Raw genomic sequence first — 23,843 nt, forward strand, 5'->3', positions numbered from 1 at the left:
GCCTAGCCCCGCCTTACTAACATGTTGGCCACAGCCAAGGGAGTCAGAGTTCCATGCATATCCTCCACACATAGAAAGAAGCCAGAGGACAAACCATGAGGGCGGTTTTAAGCTACAGCCCTAAGGTTGACTGCTGGACCTCGTAAGAACAGGCACAGACCAATGTGCTATGAGCGCAAACTGAAGCAGAGAACATGGGCAGGGCACGGAGGGCCAAGGCACAAAGGGGCTTTGAGAGGTTTACAGGAAGGGTGCCATAGAACTGACATCACTCACAGTTCCAGGGGAGTGAATAGGATTCTAATGGAGGCAGCAAATTCTGATCTGGGGCATGACTGTACTTCAGTAAAACAATAGATGTCATTATGTCCCAGCAAAAGCATTAAAATGAGGCTTCTCTTTTCATCAACCTCTGTACAAATAACTCCTGGTACGATGTGGGCACCTCCCCTCCTCTCTGAGAATCTGTGGCTGGGCCATGGGTAACATTAGGGTCTGCGTCACTGGCACACATCCCAATCCCAACCTATAGGTGTGGAGCCAGCAGGTAAGAGGAGAGGAATGGGCATGGGCAATTTTCACAAAACACTCGAGAAAATTCACTATATCCTCTTCCATTTCCACTGGGGAAAATATCATTCAAAATCTCTGCATCAAAATTGAGAGTTCTGGGCAACCGGGTCATCCGCTTCAGCATTCACCAATCTTTTTCCTTTTTATGTGTGTAACTTTTGCTTACACTACTGGAGACTGTCTCTAACATGGGATATAAAGTATTAACAAACTGCGCCAAAGATCAATTCTCATCAGCTACACCTCTGACCAAGGCAGGCATGCGTTCAATGAACATATCTAAGTTCCTACTCTTGTTTCCAAGCACTGCACTAGTTGAACAATCAGAAATACTAGCAATGATAATAATAAGTGGCTCTGTCCTCATAGAGCTTAAAGTCACTTTACCTGTTTGCTCCCAACTAACTCCAACATTTTAACAAAATTCAGCTACAAATGGTTATTGAGGTCAGAAGATAACCTCTGGAAGAAGGGGCAGAGATGATTTTGGACACAGCCAAACCAATTATCAATAGAAGGCTGCAAAGACAGGGTCAGAAGCCACTCTTTGCCTGGGTCATAAAACATGCAATATTTAGGACAATAAAGAGTTTCACTTGGTAATAGAGAGACTGTACAGTCCCAGCCGGGCGCAGTGGCTCACGCCTGTAATCCCAGCACTTTGGGAGGCTGAGGTGGGTGGATCACGAGGTCAGGGGTTCAAGACCAGCCTGAACAACATTGTGAAATCCTGTCTCTAATAAAAATACAAAAAAATTTAGCTGGGCCTGGTGGCACATGCCTGTAATCCCAGCTACTCAGGAGGCTTGAGGCAGGAGAATTGCTTGAATCTGGGAGGTGGAGGTTGTAGTGAGCTGAGATCATGCCACTGCACTCCAGCCTAGGTGACAGAGTGAGACTCCATCTCAAAAAGAAAGAAAAGAAAAGAGAAAAGAAAAGAAGGAAAGGAAGGAAAGAACAGAAAGAAAGGAAAGAAAGAAAGACTGCATAGTTCCTATATACCCTTGGTTTCATTTCTACAGATTTCAACTCCCCTGACCACAAATGAAGGAACACTCAGAAGCTCCACACCTATGGAGTAGTATGTGTTAAACACAGTGGTATCCAAGTCAGTAAACCTTTAACTTAATGGAACTTAAACAGAGAAACATTAACTGCTCAGGACTATTTAAGCCCTACTGTGTGAATTGCTTAGAACTGACCTGAAGCATCGACTCTAGGTCCCATTCTGACGGTTCTTATGGAAGGAAGCCTGCATCATCAGTAATGAAAATATCAACATTCACTTCTGCCACTCTCCATGCAACCAAGCAAAACAGAGAGATCAAGGAAATTCAAATGCAACTGGGAATCATAGTTTCTCTGTAAACTATTGTATTTTCAAAGAAATAAGCTTCACAAACACCTGTATTTATAATTTGCTTACACTTTTTGCTATAAAACTAGAAAATCATCCAGAATATAGGACAGAAATTCATTGTGCTAAAAGAAAACAAATATCAAAGACAATCCACTTAGGATATATGACTAAAAGTCTATTTTTGTATTTCAACCAAAATACTCTGCACACACAGACACATACACACAAAATTTACAAGCCAAGAAGGCAAATTAATTCCTTTCTTACCCTTTCATTTTTCTTGTTTTTTCCCCTTTTTTATCTCCCCATGATGTCCAGACAGTAGTTATTCTTGTCCAAGTTTATCAAATTATCTCAGTTTGAAGCTCAGGGCCAATACTTCTGAAATGTCCCTTTCTGAAAGCTCACCTGAGTGTCTCCTCTGAAGGAGACATCAGGTTCCCCAGGAATCACCCAGCAAAAAGCATCACCCAGAATTATTCAGCTTTATTGGAGGCTGTCATTCGAAGGAATTACACTCACCATATAATTATAGATCCAGAATATATCATCTGGGACGGCAAATATTCTTAGCCAAGCAAATAAAAGAATTCTCTGATCTTTCTTACCCCAGATGAAGGGTCAAATATTGAGAAATAGCTAGTCATTTGTTCAGTCTATTTTTAAACACACGTTTCCAATGTACAGTCAATAAAAAAAACCACCTTTCACACACACACACACACACACACACACAGACATACACAATGAACTGTAGTTAAGGGTGCACTTTCAAATCACTAAATGGAACTGCTGAAGAGTGGGAACTTCCATTTCTCAACCCTTCTCCTCCCTCTCCCCCTTAAAGTATTCTGTACTTAACACAGAAACACAGATGCCCCTAAGCTGGAGTCCCCTCTCAGAGAGGGAGCCACGCAGCAGCATCAGCAGCTTAGCTGAGGCTTTGCCTTCTCTGTACAGACCTTCCTTCACCCTTCTCAAAGGAGAGCCGAGACCTCTGACTCTAGCTCCTCACCGGGGCCTCAGGCTTAGTTTTTCTATTGCCTCATCTGCCCCCATACCTCGAATCAGGGTTTTAACAAGGCCTCGGCTGGCCAGACATGGTGGCTCACACCTGTAATCCCAGCACTTTGGGAAGTCAAGGTGAGCAGATCACTTAAGGTCAGGAGTTCAAAACCAGTCTGGCCAATATGGTGAAACCCCGTCTCTACTAAAAATACAAAAAAATTAGCTGGGCGTGGTGGTGCGGGCCGTAATCCCAGCTACCTGGGAGCTGAGGCAGGAGAACTGCTTGAACCCAGGAGGCAGAGGTTGCAGTAAGCCAAGATCGCACCACTGCACTCCAGCCTGGGCAACATAGCAAGACTCTGCCTCAAAAAAAATAAACAAGGCCCCTGGCAATGCCAGAGCATTTGGAGTTTGAGTAGCACTGGCAAGGGGTTCCTTGGTGTCTTCTGAGGGCAGGGGCTTGGCCTGGCTCCTCTGTGTGTCCCCAGTGCCCCCTGGTCTGCTGTGTCTCCTATGGGACAGACTCAGAGTGTGCCCAGGGCAAGTGGTTGGGAAGGCGAGTATCTATGTGGGGAGGGATTTTAGAGGAGGCACTCTGCTCTCTTCTCCCTTTTCTTTTCTCCTTCTTTCTTTCCTTATTTTTTCCCTCAACATTCATTGTTCTTATTCTCTAAGTCAAAATTCAGACTTCGGAAAATAAATAATCACTTCAGGAAGTCTATATATCGTACAACATGGTGACTATAATTAATAAGAATGTATTATATACTTGAAAATTACTGAAACAGTAGACTTCAAAGGTTGTCACCACAAAAATATAAGTATGTGAGGTCATGGATATGGTAATTAGCTTGATTTAGCTGTTGCACAATGCCTTGATAAATAATTTTTATTTGTCAATGGAAATAAACAAAATACAGACAATCATCACACACACTGTTAAAACATACAAAATATGCTCTGCGTTGTTTATGGACAGACACCCTTTCACTATATTTCTAAAAATATAAAACTTTTAAAAGGGTTGCTGCTCCTGGGGAAGGAAGGAAGAAAGAACCAGTTGTGTTAGGGAGGCAGTGTCACTGCGTCTGCTGTGTTTCTTAGTTGTTAACAAAAAGATAATGCAGCAAATGTAGTTAAACACACATTAACATTTGTTAATGGTGGATGATTGGTATGGGACTGTTTTATTTATTATTTATTACATTTATTTTGCTATTTCTATTTGTTTTTCTATTTCTGTTTATTCTATTTATTTTACTCTGTAATCTATGAATTGGTACTATGCAAAATTTCAAAAAGGAGAAGAGACCATCAAGGTGTAGTGTATGTTGAAAGAATGGACCCGAACCCATGGGATGGCGGAAGGGCAGGGTGGGGGAGGAGGTGCAGCCCAGCAGCCTCCGCACTCACACGCGTCCACAGTCTGTAATCATCGCTCAACAGGAAGAAAAGGGAAGGACTATTGGTCCGCGTGGGTCATATTTAAATGCAGAAATCAAGAAAATGTGACAACCCTGGTAGAGGAAGCAATAGTGGTGCTAGCTGAGGCGACAATAAGGGAGCAGTCTGGATTTAAGAAGATCCCAGTCTCCAGGGTGGAGGACGCATCCCCGGGGGGCCCAGACCCTGGGGCAGGTGCCACTCCGAAAAGAGCAGGGCGGGAGGCTCAGAAAGTGTCTGCCCCTGCCCTTTCCCAGGGAGGAGTTGGAAAAGAAAGCTGGCAAAAGTCGGGGAGGAAACACTCATTTCTAATGAAATGAAATCTGTAACATCAGATAAAAACAGAAGATGAGTGTGATGCTGGGGACAAGCACATTGGCCTGTGCGCCCCCTGCCCTCTCAAGCCATGGGTGTCCATGGGGCGGGGGACAGGGAAGGCGAGGCACGGGATGGGAGACAGGGATGGCGCGGGGGACAGGGAAGGCGCAGCGCGGTGGGGGTGCAGGGATTGTGTGGGCAGGAACGCGAGCTGAGAAACAGCGACCCCAAGGGCCGACCGCGTGAATTGCCAGTGTGCGGGACGCCCTGTCTATAGTCGACTTCCTTTCTTTAAGAATCTGGATCAAGACACAAGAAGAGCTGGCCAGGAGCTTGGAGCAGGGCAGCGCAGGCCGCGTTGCGGGCTCTCTGCAGCCCCGAGCCGCGTACCTGGTGGCCGCCCGCACCTGGCGGCCATGCTCTCTGGCTGCCTCCTGAAACCCAAGGCGCAAAGCAAGGAGATGCGGAGGAGGCTTTGGAGACCACAGGTGCTGGGAAGTGGAGCGCCAGGAGGTCCGGGCCAGGTGACAAGGGCAGGTTGTGCAAAGTGGTGAGATTCTGGATGTATCCTGAAGGCGGCAGATGCTATGAGGGTTGCACTGGAGGTGGAGTGGGAGAGCAAAGGGGGCAGAGATCGTGCCATTGCACTCCAGCCTGGGCAATGAGCGAAACTCAGAGTAGGAGAGCAAAGGAGGTGGAGTGGGAGAGCAAAGGGGGCCAGGGGGCCTCCCAAGGTTCTGGCCTGAGGCACTGTGATGGCAGATACGTCACCTCCTAGACAGGACAGGGTACCAAGCGACAGATGCTTCTCACCTTCTCTGGTCTCTGAAGCAACTTAAATCCATGTGCAGGCAAGTGAGATTCTAGTTTTATACTTGTCTGACAAAGAGCAGGGGAAGGCCAGAAAGGAAACATAGACAGTGGAAATAATAGTCATGTTTTAGGGGAACATAAGGAAAATCAGTATTTGAAAGGGACATTTTCTACCTCAGTATCCTTACAAACATCACATTTTCAGCCAAGTGGTGAAAAATCTACATTTCTTTTTTTCCCTCTGAGAACTGGTACTGGCATTAGGCCCTGTTATCAACTCTTCAGGATCTATTTGTATACTACTCCCAGTGTAAGAACCGAATGCTCTGGGGAAAAAAAAATTTACCAAAGCTTTAAAACCAAAACCCTCCTCTGATAGTTTCCAGGTTTGCATTAGAGATAACATGATAAGAATATTTTTAAAACTATTTTTTGTTGTTGTTGTTTTGAGACATTTAGCTCATTGCCCAGGCTGGAGTGCAATGGCATGATCTCGGCTCACGGCAACCTCCGCCTCCCGAGTTCAAGTGATTCTCCTGCCTCAGTCTCCTGAGTAGCTGGGATTACAGGCACGTGACACCACACCCAGCTAATTTTGTATTTTTAGTAGAGACGGGGTTTTGCCATGTTGGTCAGGCTGGTCTCAAACTCCTGACCTCAGGTGATCCACCCACCTCGGCCTCCCAAAGTTGGGATTACAGGCATGAGTCACCACGCCTGGCCTATTTTAATGGTCAAATAGGTACGTAAAGAACCTTAGAATGATTTTTCTAGATTACATATTAAGGTCCATTTACTTTCCAATAGTTGATAGGCGTTTTATATATACAAGGCTCTGAATCAGAAATGGAGAGTTGAGTGGCCATAATAACGTACTGTTATTTGTTGTTGATGACACAGTCATCGAGGGAAACAATGAAGTAATGCCATAAAGTTGTCACATCCTTTGATTCACTAATACCTTTGCAGGTCTCTTTCATAAAGAAAACCTCTAAACGAAAAAAGGCTTTTGGGATAAAGGTGACTTTCACATTATTTATACCAGAATAAAAGAAGCAATGAGCAACAGGGCTGAGCCAACCTTCATCGAGTGCTAGCTGTGAGCTCCTTCCTGTGCTTGGCACTCATTCAGTCTCATTTAATCCTCGTAAGAATGCCAGGTGCTGATGACTATGAGCTCACTGTACACACGGGAAGACAAGACTCTAAGAGGTCACAGAACTGTATATGATTAAGTCAGAATCCAAATTCAAGCAAACAAAAACAAAAGCCATGCTTTTCCCTTTACACAGAAGATCATACAGCCTTTAAAAGAACTATGCAGATACTGAGAAAGGCTCAGAAGAACATGCAACAAGAAACTCTGTTAGACTTGTAGGCACCGGACATGATTCTCCTACTCCACTCTTAAAACCCGCCATATGCAATTTATTTTATTTTGAATATAAAGTTTTTTTTTTTTTTTTTTTTTTTTTTTTTTTTTGAGATGGAGTCTCGCTCTGTCACCCAGGTTGGAGTGCAGTGGCACGATCTAGGCTCACTGCAACCTCTGCCTTATAAAGCATTTTCTAAAGGTACAAGCTAAATTTAAAAAATATCTCTACACAACTGATGTATAACAAAAATTAGTTCTACCTCATAAACATGTGGCTCAGTCCTCTGAACACATTTTCCTGTTCTCAGCTGGTGAACACTCCAAAAACAGAACAGATCTGAGCTTTTCCAGGCCCAGAAAAGCTTGTGTGGTGATTTGCTGTGTGTGTGACAACACTGCCACCCTGTGGCAGCACAGCTTCACATATGCTTCGAGCCACGTTTGCAAGTTCTCTGTAATCCCCCTGGAGACCTGGATCAGCTGGGTGGAAATGCAGGCTCTCTGTAAGGATAGGATTCAGGGCAGCTGAAATTGTGAAGTTTTCTTTACAACGTAGCTTAGTAACATTTTCTGAAAATCTTATTTTACTGGTGGGCTTCCCTGTAAATGCCTGTCCCCAATACTGCAGAGGCTTCCATCAGAACCAATGCCACTCAAGACGAATTCTGGGAAACTTTTTAAGGGCTTTTGCTATGGAAATCACTTCAAATGTAGGCTCCTTCCATCTGCGAAACACTATAATGACACACTATTTCTGTCGCTGCCTGAACAGGGCAAATGGGCAAAATGTCTCCAGACAGGTTTATTTTGTTGTTTGCTTGTTTGTTTTCTAAGGCAGTGATTTTTAAAACTCTTTTTACTAGAAGAGCTTTAACTTTATGATATCAAGAAATGCAGAGATAGCTGATGAAGCAGCACATAGTAATACCTTTAGATTGATCAAATATATAGAATTTGGATTTTTAAAAAAACCAAGAAACCAAGAAGCAGGGCCCATAAAAGGCAAGTTACTTTCAAAAGTTCATTCTTTACAGAAAGGCCTGCTATGACTGGTCTGTTATCCTGGTGAATAACAGAACCGGGATTAGAACCCACATCACTTTACTCCTACATCAGAACATTTGCACTTTATCAGACTGATATAATAATTTCCTTTGCATTTTTGTGTGCTGAATTACAAATTAACTCAGGTACCTGGTCTCATCTGTGAGGACAGTTAATCACTGCTGTTTGCGTGACTTAGGAAGCAGAGAGCTAACTCACACCTTATCATTAATCAGCATCCACGACCAGCTATGTGACCTCCCTGCGTCTTGGGGTCCAGATGTGTGGGATGACATTAACTGCAGTGTAATCTGTTTCATGCCTTCACAGCTACACAGGCTGAGTTTGAGGAAAACCAATATTGACCATGTCCCCACTAAGCCAGAGTCCCCTGCAGGTGTCCAGTGCAGCCTGAGGCACACTTTCTTTCACAGATACAGAAAGGAGTGTTTTCTGGAAAATGTAAAATTCTAGGAAAACTACTTAAAGTTAGTTGAAAGATGAGAATATTTACTATGATTCAAGCACCCTTTGATTAAGACAGTGAAGATATATCTTGGAACAGAGTAAACTTCAATTTCTAAGATATTCACTAACTTTTCCAGAGAAGATCAAATTTCTTTGACCATCAACATTAGGATTTTTTTTTTTAATGCAAATCTATTATCATAGAGTCTTCAAGTTATAGACATAACAAACCACTTACATTTTCTCAAGAAAAAATAAAACATAATAGTATCAGCAAACTTTCTGGAGGGCTCCAGTCAGGTTTACTCACCATTTCAGAACATTTCCTATGAGTGTCAGATGAGCTATATAGTTTCTAATCGCTACAATGAACCTACAAAGTGGATACTGTTTAACAGATGAGGGAAGTGAAGATAGGTTCTGCATGCTGGGCCAGAATTGAAAGCTGGGCTTTAACACCCCAATGATGTAGGCTTGCCTTCCGCCTCCACCAGGCTAGAGATTGACTATTACATGGAGTTGAAGCAGTTACCCTGTTTGCACAAAGACATAGAAACAGCCAGCAGGGGGAGCACCAATAAAGCCAATACTCACTGCAATTTTATTTTGTAAAGCAAGAAGTGCTAAGCTAAGTGCTAAGCTAAGGAAGGAAGGAATTCACAAGGAGATGGATCAGTGTTACATTTTATCATGGGATATACACAAAAGGAGTGCCTCTCACAGTCCAGACAGTGAACTAAGGGAAGGAAGAGTTGCAAAATCCCTTAAAATAGAGGACATTCAAAGCAGCGAAAGGATGATGTGACTCATGCCTCCCTTTGATCCTCTCTTCTGGTAAGATTAAGCAAGCACTGGCATCAAAACATGCAGACTAGGATCAATGGCTTGGAAGAAATAGGTAAAAACAACGGCTGAGCGCTCTTAAGAAATACTGCATCACTAACATCCTTAACTGAAGAGAGCATCATAGCCAACATAAATAAGTAGATATCAATAAATCTGATAAACCAATTCACCTCTGGCATTTGGACATTTTCTGTGTCTATGTAAGGAAGATCAAATGAGCCCACATAACTAAGCACAGTGCCTAGAACAGACAGGACTGAAGCAGCAGGCATAGTCATCATTGGTAACCATTATTATTTTAAGTGCTGTACTGTCCTAGCGCTTGAAACCCAGTATATTCTTATTTATGAGTTAATATTAATCTATCATATTGAAGCCTTATTACTTTGATTCATAGGAAAAGTCACCCTTGATTTTTAAAAATGGAAAGAATATGTCCCAGAAAACACCTCATATCAATAACAAATTTCTTCCTTCTTTCACAGATTCATAGTATTCAATCACGTAGATATACCACATCTTCATATACCATAGCTTCATCTACCAATCCCTTCCTGATGGGCACAAGCATTGCTTTCATCTCCTGTTGTTACAAATAATGCCACAATAAACAGCCTTACACAATAATCACTCTAGATTTTTGTCAGTGAGTCTTCAGGTATTCCAAAAGTAGGATTTCTGTGTCAAAAACTAAATGTATGTGTAACTTGGCTAGATACTGCCAAATTCACCACCATAAAGCTGGCACTTTGCATTTTGCTCAGCAATGCATTTAAGGGCCCCACAGTTTAGTGAAAAAGGTGTAGTAACAAACTTTTGGGCTTTTGCCAAGCTCATACAATGTTCACTGTAGTTCATTTACATTTCTCATTTTGAGTAAGAGTTTTATTTCTTTCCTTTATTTATTTTCATTTTCTCTTTTTTGTCATTCAAGAGGGTTTTCTGTTTGTTTTCCCTAAAATCAAATTTATTAATATTTTCTCTGAGGTCGAATTTATCAATGTATTGAAAGGGATAATAAGAGAACATCTTAAACCTAGAGAAAGTTATCAATATCCAAAGAAGGTTATAGAACACCAAGTAGATTTAACCCAAATACTACCGTAAGGCATTTACTAATGAAACTCCCAAAAGTCAAGGATAAAGAAAGGATCCTAAAAGCAGGAAGAGAAAAGGAACGAATAGTATACAATGAAGCTCCAATATGTCTAGCAGCAGACTTTCCAATGGAAAACCTTACAGGCCAGGAGAGAGTGACATAACATATTTAAAGGCTGATTGAAAAACATACTTTTACCTGAGAATAGTATATTCAGCAGAAATATCCTTCAGATATAAAGGAGAAATAAAGACTTCCCTCAAACAAAAGCTGGGGAATTTCTTAAATCTGACCTACAAGAAATGCTAAAGGGAATACTTTAATCAGAAAAAAACGAAACTAATGAGCAATAAGTAATTACTTGAAGGGATAAAAACTCACGGGTAATAGTAAGAACACAGAATATGATAACACTGTAACTGTGGTGTATAAACTACTCTTATCCTAAGTAGAAAGACTAAACAATGAATCAATCAAAAATAACTACAGCAACTTTTAAAGACATAGACAGTACAATAAGATATAAACAAAAACAACAAAAACTTAAAAAGTGGGGTGATGAAGTTAAAGCATAATTTTTATTCATTTTCTTTTTGCTTATTTATTTGTTTATGCAGCGTTCAGTTCTGAAATAGTATTTGCAAGCCTCATGGTAACTTCCAACCAAATAACATACAATGGTTACACAAAAATAAAATAGAAGAAACTGAATCATACTGCCAGAGAAAAACACCTTCACTAAAGGAAGACAGGAAGGAAGAAAGCAAGGGGGCGGGGCGGGGGGGGGGGGAAGAATGAGAAAACTGGTAACAAAATAACGGGATTGAGTCCGTACTTATCAATAACATTGAATGTAAATATACTAAACTCTCAAAAGAACATAGACTGCCTGAATGAATGAAAAAACAAGACCCACTGATCTGTTGCCTACAAGAAACACACTTCACCTATAAAAATACACCTCAACTGAAAACAAAGGGATGGAAAAAGATATTCCATGCCAATGGAAACCAAAAAAAGAGCAGAAGTAGCTATACTTACACAAAATAGATTTCAAGACAAAAACTGTAAGAAGAGACAAAGAAGGTCATTATATAATGATAAAGGGGTTAATTCAGCAAAAGCATATAACAATTTTAAATATGCATGCACCAAACACTGAAGCATCCAGATATATGAAGCAAATCTTAGAGCTAAAGAGAGAGATAGGACCCAATAAAATAATATCCAGAGATTTCAACACCCAATTTCAGCACTGGACAGGTCTTCCAAATGAAAAGCAACAAAGAAATGTAAGACTTAATCTACAGTATAGATCAAATGGATCTAATAAATATGCACAGAATATTTCATCTAATGGCTTCAGAATACACATTCTTTTCCTCAGTACATGGATCATTAAGGACAGACCATATGTTAGGTCACAAAACAAGACTTAAAACCATTTTAAAAATTGAAATAATATCAAGTATCTTCTCTGACCACAATGGAATAAAACTACAATAATAAGAGGAATTTTGGAAACTATACAAATAATGGGAATTAAACAACATGCTCCCAAATTACCATTGGGTCAAGGAAGAAATTAAGAAGGAAATTAAAAATCTTCCTGAAACAAATAATAATGAAAACACAACATACCAAAACCTATGGGATACAGCAAAAGGAGTACTAAGAAGGAAGTTTATAGTAATATGTGCCTATGTCAAAAAAAAAAAAAAAAAAAAATCAAACAATCTAACTACGCGTCTTAAAGAACTAGAAGAGCAAGAGCAAACCAAACCCAAAATTAGGAGGAAAAAGAAATAACAAATATCAGAGCAGAAATAAATGAAATAAAAATGAAGACAATATAAAAGATCAATGAAACAAAACGTTGATTTTTTAAAAGTTAAAATTGACTAGCCTTCAGCCAGATGAAGAAAAAAGAGAAGATACAAATAAAATCAGAAATGAAAAGGGAGACATTATAACTAATACTGCAGAAATTTAAAGGATCATTGGTGGCTACTATGAGCAACAATATGCCAATAATTGAAAAATCTAGAAGAAATGGACAAATTCTTAGACATATACAGTGTACCAAGATTGAACCAGGGAGAAATCTAAAACTAAAACAACTTAATAACAAGTAACAATATTGAAGCCATAATAAAAAGTCTCCCAGTAAAGAAAAGTCCAAGGCCTGATGTGTTCACTGCTCAATTCTACCAAACATTTAAACAAGAACTAATACCAATCCTACTCAAACTATTCCAAAAAACAGGGGAGGAGGGAATACTTCCAAACTCATTCTATGAGGCCAGTATTACCCTGATACCAAAACCAGACAATGACATATCAACAAAAGAAAACTACAGGCCAATATCTTGATGAATAAAAATGTAAAAATCCTCAACAAAATACTAGCAAACTGAATTCAACAAAACATTAGAAAGATCATTCATTGTAGCCAAGAGACATTTATCCCTGGGGATGCAAGGAGAGTTCAACATATGCAAATCAATCAATGTGATACATTACATCAACAGAATGAAGGACAAAAACCAGATGATCACTTCAATTGATATCGAAAAGTATTTGATAACATTCAACATCCCATTTTGATAAAAATTCTCAAAAAATTGGGGATAGAAGGAACATACCTTAACATAATAAAAGCCATATACAATAGACCCACAGCCAGTATCACACTGAATGGAGAAAAACTGAAAGCCTTCCCCCTAAGATCTGGAACATGACAAGGATGCCCTCTTTCACCACCTTAATTCAACATAGTACTGGAAGTCCTGGCTAGGCAATCAGACAAGAGAAAGATATAAAGGGCATTCAAATTGGAAAGGAAGAAGTCAAAGTATCCTTGTTTGCAGAGGATAGGATCTTATACTTGGAAAAACCTAAAGTTTCACAAAAAATCTATTAGAAATAATAAATTCAGTAATGTTGCAGGATACAAAATCAACATGCAAAAATCAGTAGCATTTCTATATGCCAACAGTAAACAATTTGAAAAAGAAATTTAAAAATAATCCCATTTATGGTAGTCATAAAAAATATTAAATACTTAGGAATCAACTAAAGAAGTGAAAGAGCTCTATAATTTACACTATACAATACTGATGAAAGAAATTAAAGAGGATACTAAAAAATTGAAAAATATTCCAGGTTTACGTATTGCTAAAATTTCCATACTACACTAAGCAATCTACAAATTCAATGCAATCTCTATCAAAATACCAATGACACTCTTCACAGAAATAGAAAAAAATCCTAAAATTTATATGGAACCATAAAAGGGCCAGAATAGTCCTAAGCAAAAATAACAAAACTGGAGGAATCACATTACCTGACTTCAAATTATACTACAGAATTATTATAACCAAAACAGCATGGTAATGGCATAAAACCAGACATACAGACCAACAGAATAGAGAACCCAGAAACAAATCCACATACTTATAGTGAAGTCATTTTCAACAAAGGTGCCAAGAACATACGCTAGTCTCTTTAATAAACGGTGCTAGGAAAACTGGATATTCATATGCAGAAGAATAAAACTAGACTCCTACCTCTTGCCATAAACAAAAATCAAATCAAAATTGATTCAAGACTTAAATCTAAGACCTGAAACTATGAAACTACTACAAAAAAATTTGGGGAAAATCTCCAGAATATTGGTCTGGGCAAAAATTTCTTGGGCAGTACCCCACAAGTACAGGGAACCAAAGCAAACATGAACAACTGGGATCACATCAAGTTTAAAAGCTTCTACACAGCAAAGGAAACAACCCACAAAACGAAGAGATAACCCACATAATAGGAGAAAACACTTGCAAACTACTCATCTGACAAGGGATTAATAACCAGAATGTATAAGGAGCTCAAACAACTCCACAGGAAAAAGTCTAATAATCCTATCAAAAAATGGGCAAAAGTCTGGGCGCAGTGGCTCACGCCTGTAATCCCAGCACTTTGGGCGTGCTGGTACATGCCTGTAGTCCCAGCTCCTTGAGAGGCTGAGGCAGGAGAATCACTTGAACCCGGGAGGTGGAAGCTGCAGTGAGCCGAGATCGTGCCACTGCATTCCAGCCTGGTGACAGAGGAAGACTCTGTCTCAAAAAAAAAAAAAAAAAAAAAAAAAATGGGCAAAAGATTTAAACAAACATTTCTCAAAAGAAGACATACAAATGGCAAACAGGCATATGAAAAGATGGTCAACATCACTGATCATCAGAGAAACGCAAATCAAAATTACATATGAGATATCCTTTCACCTCAGTTAAAATGGCTTATATCCAAAAGACAGGCAAAAGCAAATGCTGGTGAGGATATGGAGAAAGGGAACCCTCATACACTGTTGGTGAGAATGTAAATTGGCATAACTATTATGGAGAACAGTTTGGTGGTTCCTCAAAAACCTACAATAGAGCTAGCATATGATCTAGCAATCCCACTACTGGGTACATACCCAAAAGAAAGGAAATCAGTATATTGAAGAGATATCTGCACTCCCATGTTTGTTGCAGAACTGTTCACAATAGCTAAGACCTAAGTGTCCATCAGCAGATGAATGGATAAAAGAAAATGTGGTACGTACTGTAAACCAAAAATGAAATTCTAAGGCTCCCTAACCATCTGAATGGACCCCTCTTCTCAGCCAAGGGGATTCCAGAATTAACTTAAAAGTCTAGTTCAGGCCATGACGGAAGAGGGGATTAGACATGCCTCATTACACCCTCCAGCATTAACATCAACTCAGACCTCAAGTCTGATAGGAAATATTTACAGTGTATTCTCTCTGAAGCCTGCTACCTGGAGGCTTCATCTGCATAAAACCCTGGTCTCCACAACCCCTTATTTTAATCCAGACATTCCTTTCTACTGATAATAACACTTTCAACGAACTGCCAATCAGAATATATTTAAATCTACCTATGACGTGGAAGTCCCCCAACACCCTGGTTCGAGGAGTTCTGCCCTTCCAGATAGAACCAATGTGAATCCTACATGTACTGACTGATGCATTATGCCTCCCCAAAATGTATAAAAGCAAGCTATACCCCATCCCCCTCAGGCACATGTCGTCAGGACCTCCTGAGGCCGTGTCATGAGTGCATCCTTAATCTTAGCAAAATAAACTTTCTAAATTGATTGAGACTTGTTTCAGTTACTTTTTGGTTTACAATATACACAATGGAGTGCTAGTCAACTATGAAAAAGAATGAGATCTTGTCATTTGCAACAACAGGAGTGGAACTAGAGATCATCCTGTTAAGCGAAATAAGGCAGACAAAGAAAGACAAATACCACATGTTCTCACTTATTTCTGAGATCTGAAAGTCAAAATGACAGAACTCATGGACAGAGAGTAGAAGGATGGAACAGGTAGTGGGGAACTCACTGTGGAGGTAGGGATGGTTAATGGGTACAAAAAAATATATAAAGAATGAATAAGGCCTACTATTTAACAGCACAACAAGGTAGGGTGTCTATAGTCAATAATTACTTACTTGTACATTTTTAAATAACTAAGTGTAAATGAATTGTTTGTAACACAAAATATAAATGCTTGAGGGGATGGACACTCCATTCTCCATGATGTGATTATTTCACATGGCATGGTGCATCAAAGTTATCTCATGTACCCCATAAATACATACACCCACTCTATACCCACAATTAAAAATGGATTTAAGAAAACAAACATCAATATTTTCCATTATCACATCTGGATTTTTAGTCATAATTGGAAAAGCATTACCTACTCTCATTTTATAGATGAATTCACTGTATCTTCTGCTAGTATTTATATGGTTTCCATTTGTACACTTAGATTTCTGATTCATTTGATTTTTTTTCCTACTGTATACAATGAAAACATGTACAATTTTCTTTTTCCTATGGCTACTCGATGATCATAGTTCTACTAACCAGTTTACTTCCCCCTCCAGATTTGATGTGTTGACTCTATTGTATACCATGCTTCGTTATACGATTGGCCCTATATGTTCTATTCTGCTTCACTGAGCTAGTGTAATTGTAATAATTATTGTAATTTTAAAGGTGTCAAAACCTATTTTTAAAACTGGTAAGGCTTACCCATCGCTCATGCTTTTCAGAGTTTTTCCTATCCTTGCTTATTTTTCTAAGAAAACTTGATAATTAGCTCTGAAACAAAACCTGACACTGTGATATGTATATATATACATATATATATAACAAAATATTATTTAGTCTTAAAAAGGCAATCCTGTCATTCGTGTCAACATGGATGAAACTGGAGGACATTATGTTAAGTGAAATTATCCAGACATAGAAAGAAAAATAGTCCATGCTACCATATGTGGAATCTAAAAAGTTGATCTCATGGAAGTAGAGAGAAGCTGGAGAGCAGAGAAGAAGGATGGGGAGAGGTTGGTCAACAGGTACAATGTAACAGTTAGACGAGAGGAATACTCTCTGGCTTTCTATCATACAGTTGTGTGACTACAGTTAATAATAATGTATTACACATTTCAAAACAGCTAGAAGAAAGGGTTCTGAATGTTCTTACCACAAGGAAATAATTGATGTTTGAGGTAACGGATTTCCTACTTATCCTGATGATGACTACACAACGTAATCATGTATCAAAACCATCATATTGTACCCCATAAATATGTACAATGATTATGAATCAATTAAAAATAAAATCAAATTTAAGAAAATTTTAAAGAGCCATTGCCACATCCTCTTTCCTCCAAGAGTGCCTATGAGCAAAAGCGCATTAAGTATAATTGTCATTTGATGAGTCTTAACAAGGCATTTTTTTCTTATACCTGCCAGAAGTCAATATCCAGTGTGCATGAATAACAAATCATTTTGCAAGTCAGATGGCTTCCAAATTTTAGCTATTGACAAATTTGAAAGATAATCTAATTAGGTATCATTCAAGGATCATAAAAGGATCATTCAAGATGATTTTTGAGAACAGGTCTCTGTGATTTTTGGCATGTTAGATTCTGAGGACTTCAGGAATTGAAAGGCACTGCTATAACAGAACTTTTCATCCTTATATACTATCTATGTAAAGTGTTTCCTGGGGGCTTACTTCCATAAAAATGAAGAGACACAGAATTAATGTTGAAGCTTTTCTTGTTTTATCAGTAAATCATGTTCAAACACGATAGATACAAAAATTTTTTAAATTGTCTTTCATCTGATTAATAAATGTCTTTTCAAGAAAAATTTACTTTCCATGTTTAACAATTATATGTCAACAGTTGTAATATATTTATACTGTTTTGATTTATTTTGTAATTTTTATGAGAACTCATCCCAGAAAAATATTTTTCTACTGACAGTTTTATGATCACATCAAATAAAAAATATGTTAGAGAGATATTTTAATTTTATAATATGTTTTACTTAAAGTCCTTATTAAAGACTCTGAGGCATAAAATATGATTTGAATAGAATAAAATTTTACGTGGGGACTGACCTGGAAATGTGAAATCAAGAAAAAGTGATAATATAAACGTTCTTACTAATACAGAAGAGTCGTCCCATGTAATTTTTAATAGGTGATAGTAAACATCCAACTTTTATTAGATATATTTAAAATGTCAATATTTATAAGATGTCATGAATTACATTCTCTTGAGTATTTAAAACTATGAAGAAACTTTATAGATGCCAACTGCGTAACGTAAGGGCACAGGTAGTTTCAAATCCTTTCAAAGGCTCCATGAACAGCGCGTAGGCTCAGAGTTTAGCAGCTGAGAGCTACAGGGCTGGAAAACAGGACTGAGCAGCTCCAAAAGCACCAGGCTACTCCTTATGATGCATGACGGTAGTTTCGGGAAGCACGAATTCAATTACCCTAATAAAGGCTTCTCCTGATCACGCTGACTGGCAAATAGAAAAACAGAAACTAAAATATTCCACGTATTCCAAAAGTAGCATGGGTAACTAAAAAAATATCAATAGGCAGCTTTCGACTCTATCTAGACTACAAAAAACAAACCACCAAACTAAACCGGTCTGTGATTTCACTATCTGGAAGGTCGTGCAAAGCAAGAAGTTCCAAGCAATTAGCAGAAGCACCTGCTGGGGCATTAGTACTCACGTTCAAACCCCCTCCTGGGGCAGCCCTGGAGGTGTCCTCATCACTGTCTGCACCTGACAGCACGGGCTGCTCAGCCTGGAACACAAGCACCAGGCCATATCATCTCCAGGTGAAAGTTCAGACAGAAAACATAGTCCTTAGCATTAAGGCAAAAATGCCAGTGTGGCCACAAGGCAGCAAACCCTTCACTTAATAGGTGTAATCTTTGCCACTTCTGCCAGTTTATGAACAGACCTGAACCAAAGTGCTCCCTGATTTGGGAATCACAATTTTGAAATCCACACTCATAGGAATGAGCTTTCTTTCTTTCTTTCTCTTTTTCTTTCTTTTTCCTTTCCTTCCTTCCTTTCTTTTTCTTTTTCTCTCTTTTTCTTTCTTTTTTCCTTCCTTCCTTCCTTCCTTCCTACCTTCCTTCCTTCCTTCCTTCCTTCCTTCCCTCCCTCCCTCCCTCTCTCTCTCTCTCTCTCTCTCTCTCTCTCTCTTTCTCTTTTTCTCTCTTGACAGTGTCTTGCTGTGTGCAGGCTGGAGTGCATTGGCATGATCTCAGCTCACTGCAACCTCCACCTCCCGGGTTTGAGTGATTCTCCTGCCTCGGCTTCCCAAGTAGCTGGGATTACAAGCATGCATTACCACACCCAGATAATTTTTGTATTTTTAGTACAGACAGGGTTTCACCATATCGGCCAGGCTGGTCTCGAACTCCTGACCTCGGGTGATGTGGCTGCCTTGGCCTTCCAAAATGCTGGGATCACAGGCATGAGCCACCTCGCCCAGAGAAAATACGCAATTTTCAAACAGTAGTGGGCCTGAAGTGATGGAGTTAGGTCAGCAAGCAAATTAATTAGGTTTTGAAGACTTCAAAGTTTTTGTTTTGTTTTGTTTTGTTTTTGAGCAGAGTCTTGCTCTGTTGCCCAGGCTGGAGTGCAGTGGTGCTATCTTGGCTCACTGCAACCTCCGTCTCCCCCTGGGTTCAAGCAATTCTCCTGCCTCAGCCTCCGAGTAGCTGGGACTACAGGCGCACGCTGCCATGCCAGGATAATTCTTTTGCATTTTAGTAGAGGAAACAAGGGTTTTACCTTGTTTCCCTTGTTTCCCAGGCTGGTCTCAAATGCCTGAGCTCAGGCAATCTGCCCAAGTTGGCCCCCCAAAGTGCTAGGATTACAGGCGTGAGCCACTGCTCCCAGCCCAAGGACTTCAAAGTTTTAATCACTGCACAGCTAATTTATTGGGTGTGCAGAGAAAAATTTCAGTATCTCACTCCCTATGATCCAGAAAAGAAAAATGATAATATTTCTTTCTATTGCACCAAAATCATCTGGTGCAACTGGAAAATTCAATTTCCAGACCCCAACCTGGCCTCCCAAATGAGAATCTTTGGGTACATGACCCAAGAATCCAATGTTTAAACTAGGTCTCAAGGTGTTTCTTAGGGACTTTTAAGAACTGCTGTGTTAGGAGAATAAATAATGTCAAGATGATATAAAACTATAATGCTTTAAAAACTTTAAAACACAAAAGCTTGAAAACAAAAAAGATATTTGCTATCATTTATTTTAGCTGGTATCACATTCCTTTAAGTATATTTCCTATTGATATTTTATACACACATTCACACACATACAACACATACACATATACACATATGCCTATAATTTTTTTTCCTTTAAGGTGATATAGTAAAGAGTCACCTTAAGTTTTAAATGCCTCAATAATTCTCCATTCTTAGCATCTGTTCACTGAGACTCTGCAGACTGTCTGACATCACAGGATTTTACAAATTATTTTTTAAAATTATTTGTTTCCAATCCTTTTTCTTGATAAAGAAATTGATACCACACTATACAATGTAAACCAGTGATTAACAGCAAGGGCTCTGGAAAGACAGGCTCGGGTTTGATTTCTGGTGTTTATGAATTCCGGCATTTACCTGCACTATGCTGGGCTTGGACTTGCTCAGCCTAAGTTTCTTCCCTGTAAAATGGGGCTACGTGAGGACAAACTACATGAGGCTGCATTTAGCACAGTATCTCAAACAATAAAAATCAAGAGAAACAAGAAGCTAAAATTTAACACAAAACAACAATAACAAATTATCCAATAAAGATAAGACTGAAGAAGGGATGTCTAGAGCAAAATACAGTAAAATAAATGACAAGGAAAGTGACAAATGAAAGATAAGGTATAGAGAAATGAAAAATATTTCTAGCAAGTTCAGGACAGTGAGAAAGAAAACAGGCTTTGTATCTGAGGAATACAAGTCCCTTTAATGATCAGAACCAGAGAAGCAGTGAAATGCACAGCAGTCATATCTCACTCCACCCTTGAACCAAATGGTGACTTCTTGAGGCCACCTGCTTTGTGGGCTCCAGTCTAACTGGCACCAAGGAGCCATAAAATGCCACACACTGGACACCATAACTCCCACCCTGTAGCTCAGCAAGGGATAGCCAATCACTAACCAATGTCATCTCTGTAAACCAGTGACAATTCCTGTGGAATGACTTTGTATCAGCCCACTCCTTGCCCCCCTTTCCCTTTAAAAACCTTCTTATAACTATGGCTGAAACTCTCCAAGGCAACCTGGAAGTGTGTCCTAGGCAGTTAGGCTTACCTTTGCCCAAAAAGCTCTCTACATTAATCTTGCCTCAGTTTCATTTTTTAGGCCACCATATCTGGTCTAAGTTGGCAGGCTTCAGAGTGATGCTCACACCAGCACCCAGCGTTTTCTCTCAGACTCAGCGTTATCTCTCAGACTCAGTGTTTTCTCTCAGACCCAGCTCTTGATACCAGCAACACATTGGGTCCCCAGCTCCAGAGGATCCTGCAGTGCAAAGGGCAAGACTTCCTGAATCCAGACCGCCCTATGATTTTCACCTGGGCTGCTCTTTCCACTGCGCACTTTCTGGAATGGAGGCTCTATCTTTGCCTTGCAGGCAAGTGATTCAGGCATCAGTGATTAAAAAGGAAAACTACCTTTTCCACCTTGGGGCAGGTAGGTCAAGGTACTGGCAGTTTGGCACTGGTGACATCACTTTACATAGCATGCTTTTAAAACTGCAGCTGTTTTCTACTGTTTATAATTTGGACTTTAAAATATTTGTGACCAATTCCTATTAGTTTTATACCAAAAGGTACATGAAAGTGAGTTATCTCACCCCCAAATTAGGAGATTTGAGAATTTTTTTTAGAGAGTGTTCCTTAAACTCCCCAGAAAAACTCTTTAAATGCCTAAACTGCCTGTAGACCTTTCTCAGTCCCTTGGAGATGTAAATCTTACCATGTCTTGGAAATGTTAACATGCGTTGTATTAGCTAAGCAGCATTCCAGCTGAGAATAGGTCTGACACATAGTTAACGTTCTTGGGACATACCACAACATTTATTTCCTCAGTGGATATCTTTTGCTCAGGAAAGAAACATTTATCAGAAATTAATTTGAATTCTTTGTCTCGGATACTCATTTATAATCCTATCTACTAGAGGAAACCAAAATATTCCTCTCCTAAGTACTGGGGATTGGGAGCTGAAGAAGGTTAACATTCAGGGAGACACTGCCCCTTCCCCTGGCTTGCCTGATGATAGAACAGCAATTTAGAAAGACAAAGGTTTTCCTGCCTGCCACTCCCACCTAAAGATAGGCTCCATTATAAGACTTGCTCATGGGTTCAGAGACAGCAGTGCCAGGGAATCTAGGTGCAGTCTTTATTCATCTCATAGGTTTACCTTCCCACATTTTCCTGCCTTTGGGCACTACCCCCACAGGCAGCTTTTTTTTTTTTCCTGTCTTTCCCACTGTCTCTTTAAATCCTCAGTCTGGACCTTGTATATAGGTGGTCAGCTGAGAAGCTGAGATCTTAGGGAACATGGCTAGACAGGACAGATGGGGCTTGTACCCCATTTGCAGCTAGCAAAACCTTCCTTCCTTTGAAGTTTTTCTGGTGGCTCTGGGTCTTGTGAGGACTGTGTTGCACCTCTTTGGAGATACCTGTCGAGTCTCTGGTTAAATCACAACCTTGGTTAAGGCATGTTGGTTTTGGTGAGTCACTTGGAAATGTTATCTTTGGTTTAAAAGAGGAAAAAATTAAAAAGTGCAAAAGCAGGGATATTGGCTGATTCATCCTGGCTAAAATCTGATAAGAGACTGAAAAGATTTAGGAGCCCTATAGTCAAAAGGTAACTTAATGAATAACTGATATTTGGGATATATATGTATACACATACACACACATACACATACATGCATATTTTTTGAGTCGTCTGTTCTCTCTATAAGAGTTTCTCAGTTGATTAAATCTCTTTCTTCTTAAACCCCTGCTAACCATATATACTCCCTTGGTCTGCTTCCCTTTTGAGGACAAGATTTTTGTCAAAGATAATGTAAAATTCATTGGTCTTTACAAAAGCTAAATTCTCTCTCTGCTTTGAAATGTAAATTTGCTACCTTGTTCTCTAAAATTTTGTGAGGGCTTTAGGCATGTGAGACAGAAAAACTTTAACTTGTTCCATTTACAAAAGCACAATTTGAATCCAAATGTCCTTTTGAACTAGTGAATTTTACCTGACTCATGGCTAAAATTTTAAAATCAAAGCTATGAAATCTCTATTTCTGACTATGTTTGTATGTATACGTGTACACGTCTGAGTTTGTATACTGTCTACATGGTACCAAACTGACTTATAAGTAAATCAGTTCTCATAAATTTAGTAAATAAGTCCAAATGCTTTTCAAGTTCATGTGACTTTAGTAATCTTTGGTAAATGAGGCTAGTTTTAAAATTGTTGGTAAAATAAAACAAGTATTTTCAGAATTTAATTTAGACATTTTTGCCTGGGTCTACTAGTCAAATAGGTTTAGGCTATTTCTGCTAGGTGTTTAAGGTCATAAAACTGTTGCTTCTGTGATATTGTTGATACTTGTTTGATTGTGGGGTACAGACAAGTGGCCACGGAAAGGCCTGGGGACACGTGGATGTCTGCAGCACCTAGGCCAAGAGCTGCGGGGCGGAGCTACACTACATGTCTTCCCTGGCTCACTTGTGCCTCCTGAAAATGCTGGGAGGGGCTGGTTCTCCAGGCATTGCCTTCATAACTCTGTCCTTTTTTCTGGGCTCTGTATCAAGGTACACAATTAAAATTGCTTATTTCTCAAGACTTTTCACAAATATTTGGGATACTAAGAGTTAACACTGAAATTAATATATGTAATTAAATCTAGTAGATAAAAGACAAGCAACTTGTATCCAAAGAACACAAGAAAAGTAAAATGCATTTTTGGTTTTAAAAAAGTTATAGGCCAGGTGTGGTGGCTCATGCCTGTAGTCACAGCATTCTGGGAGGCTGAGGCGGGCGGATCACCTGAGGTCAGGAGTTCGAGACCGGCCTGGCTGACA

The 23,843-nt window shown here is 39.5% G+C and overlaps 1 protein-coding gene across 5 annotated transcripts in view; it reads right to left on the reverse strand.

The window, feature by feature from the left end:
• Positions 1-23,843, reverse strand: part of COBL (cordon-bleu WH2 repeat protein) — a 310,164-nt gene that overhangs the window by 140,126 nt on the left and 146,195 nt on the right. For 2 of the 5 annotated variants that reach the window (XM_010357523.2, XM_010357522.2), the window contains one exon: positions 18,455-18,529. The exons of the other annotated variants lie outside the window; for them this stretch is intronic. In XM_010357523.2, coding sequence (XP_010355825.2) covers positions 18,455-18,529 — 75 coding nt within the window. The remainder of the gene's footprint in view (positions 1-18,454; positions 18,530-23,843) is intronic. 5 annotated transcript variants of the gene reach the window in all.

The sequence above is a fragment of the Rhinopithecus roxellana genome, chromosome 6 (assembly GCF_007565055.1).
Source record: "Rhinopithecus roxellana isolate Shanxi Qingling chromosome 6, ASM756505v1, whole genome shotgun sequence".
Taxonomy (NCBI): domain Eukaryota; kingdom Metazoa; phylum Chordata; class Mammalia; order Primates; family Cercopithecidae; genus Rhinopithecus; species Rhinopithecus roxellana.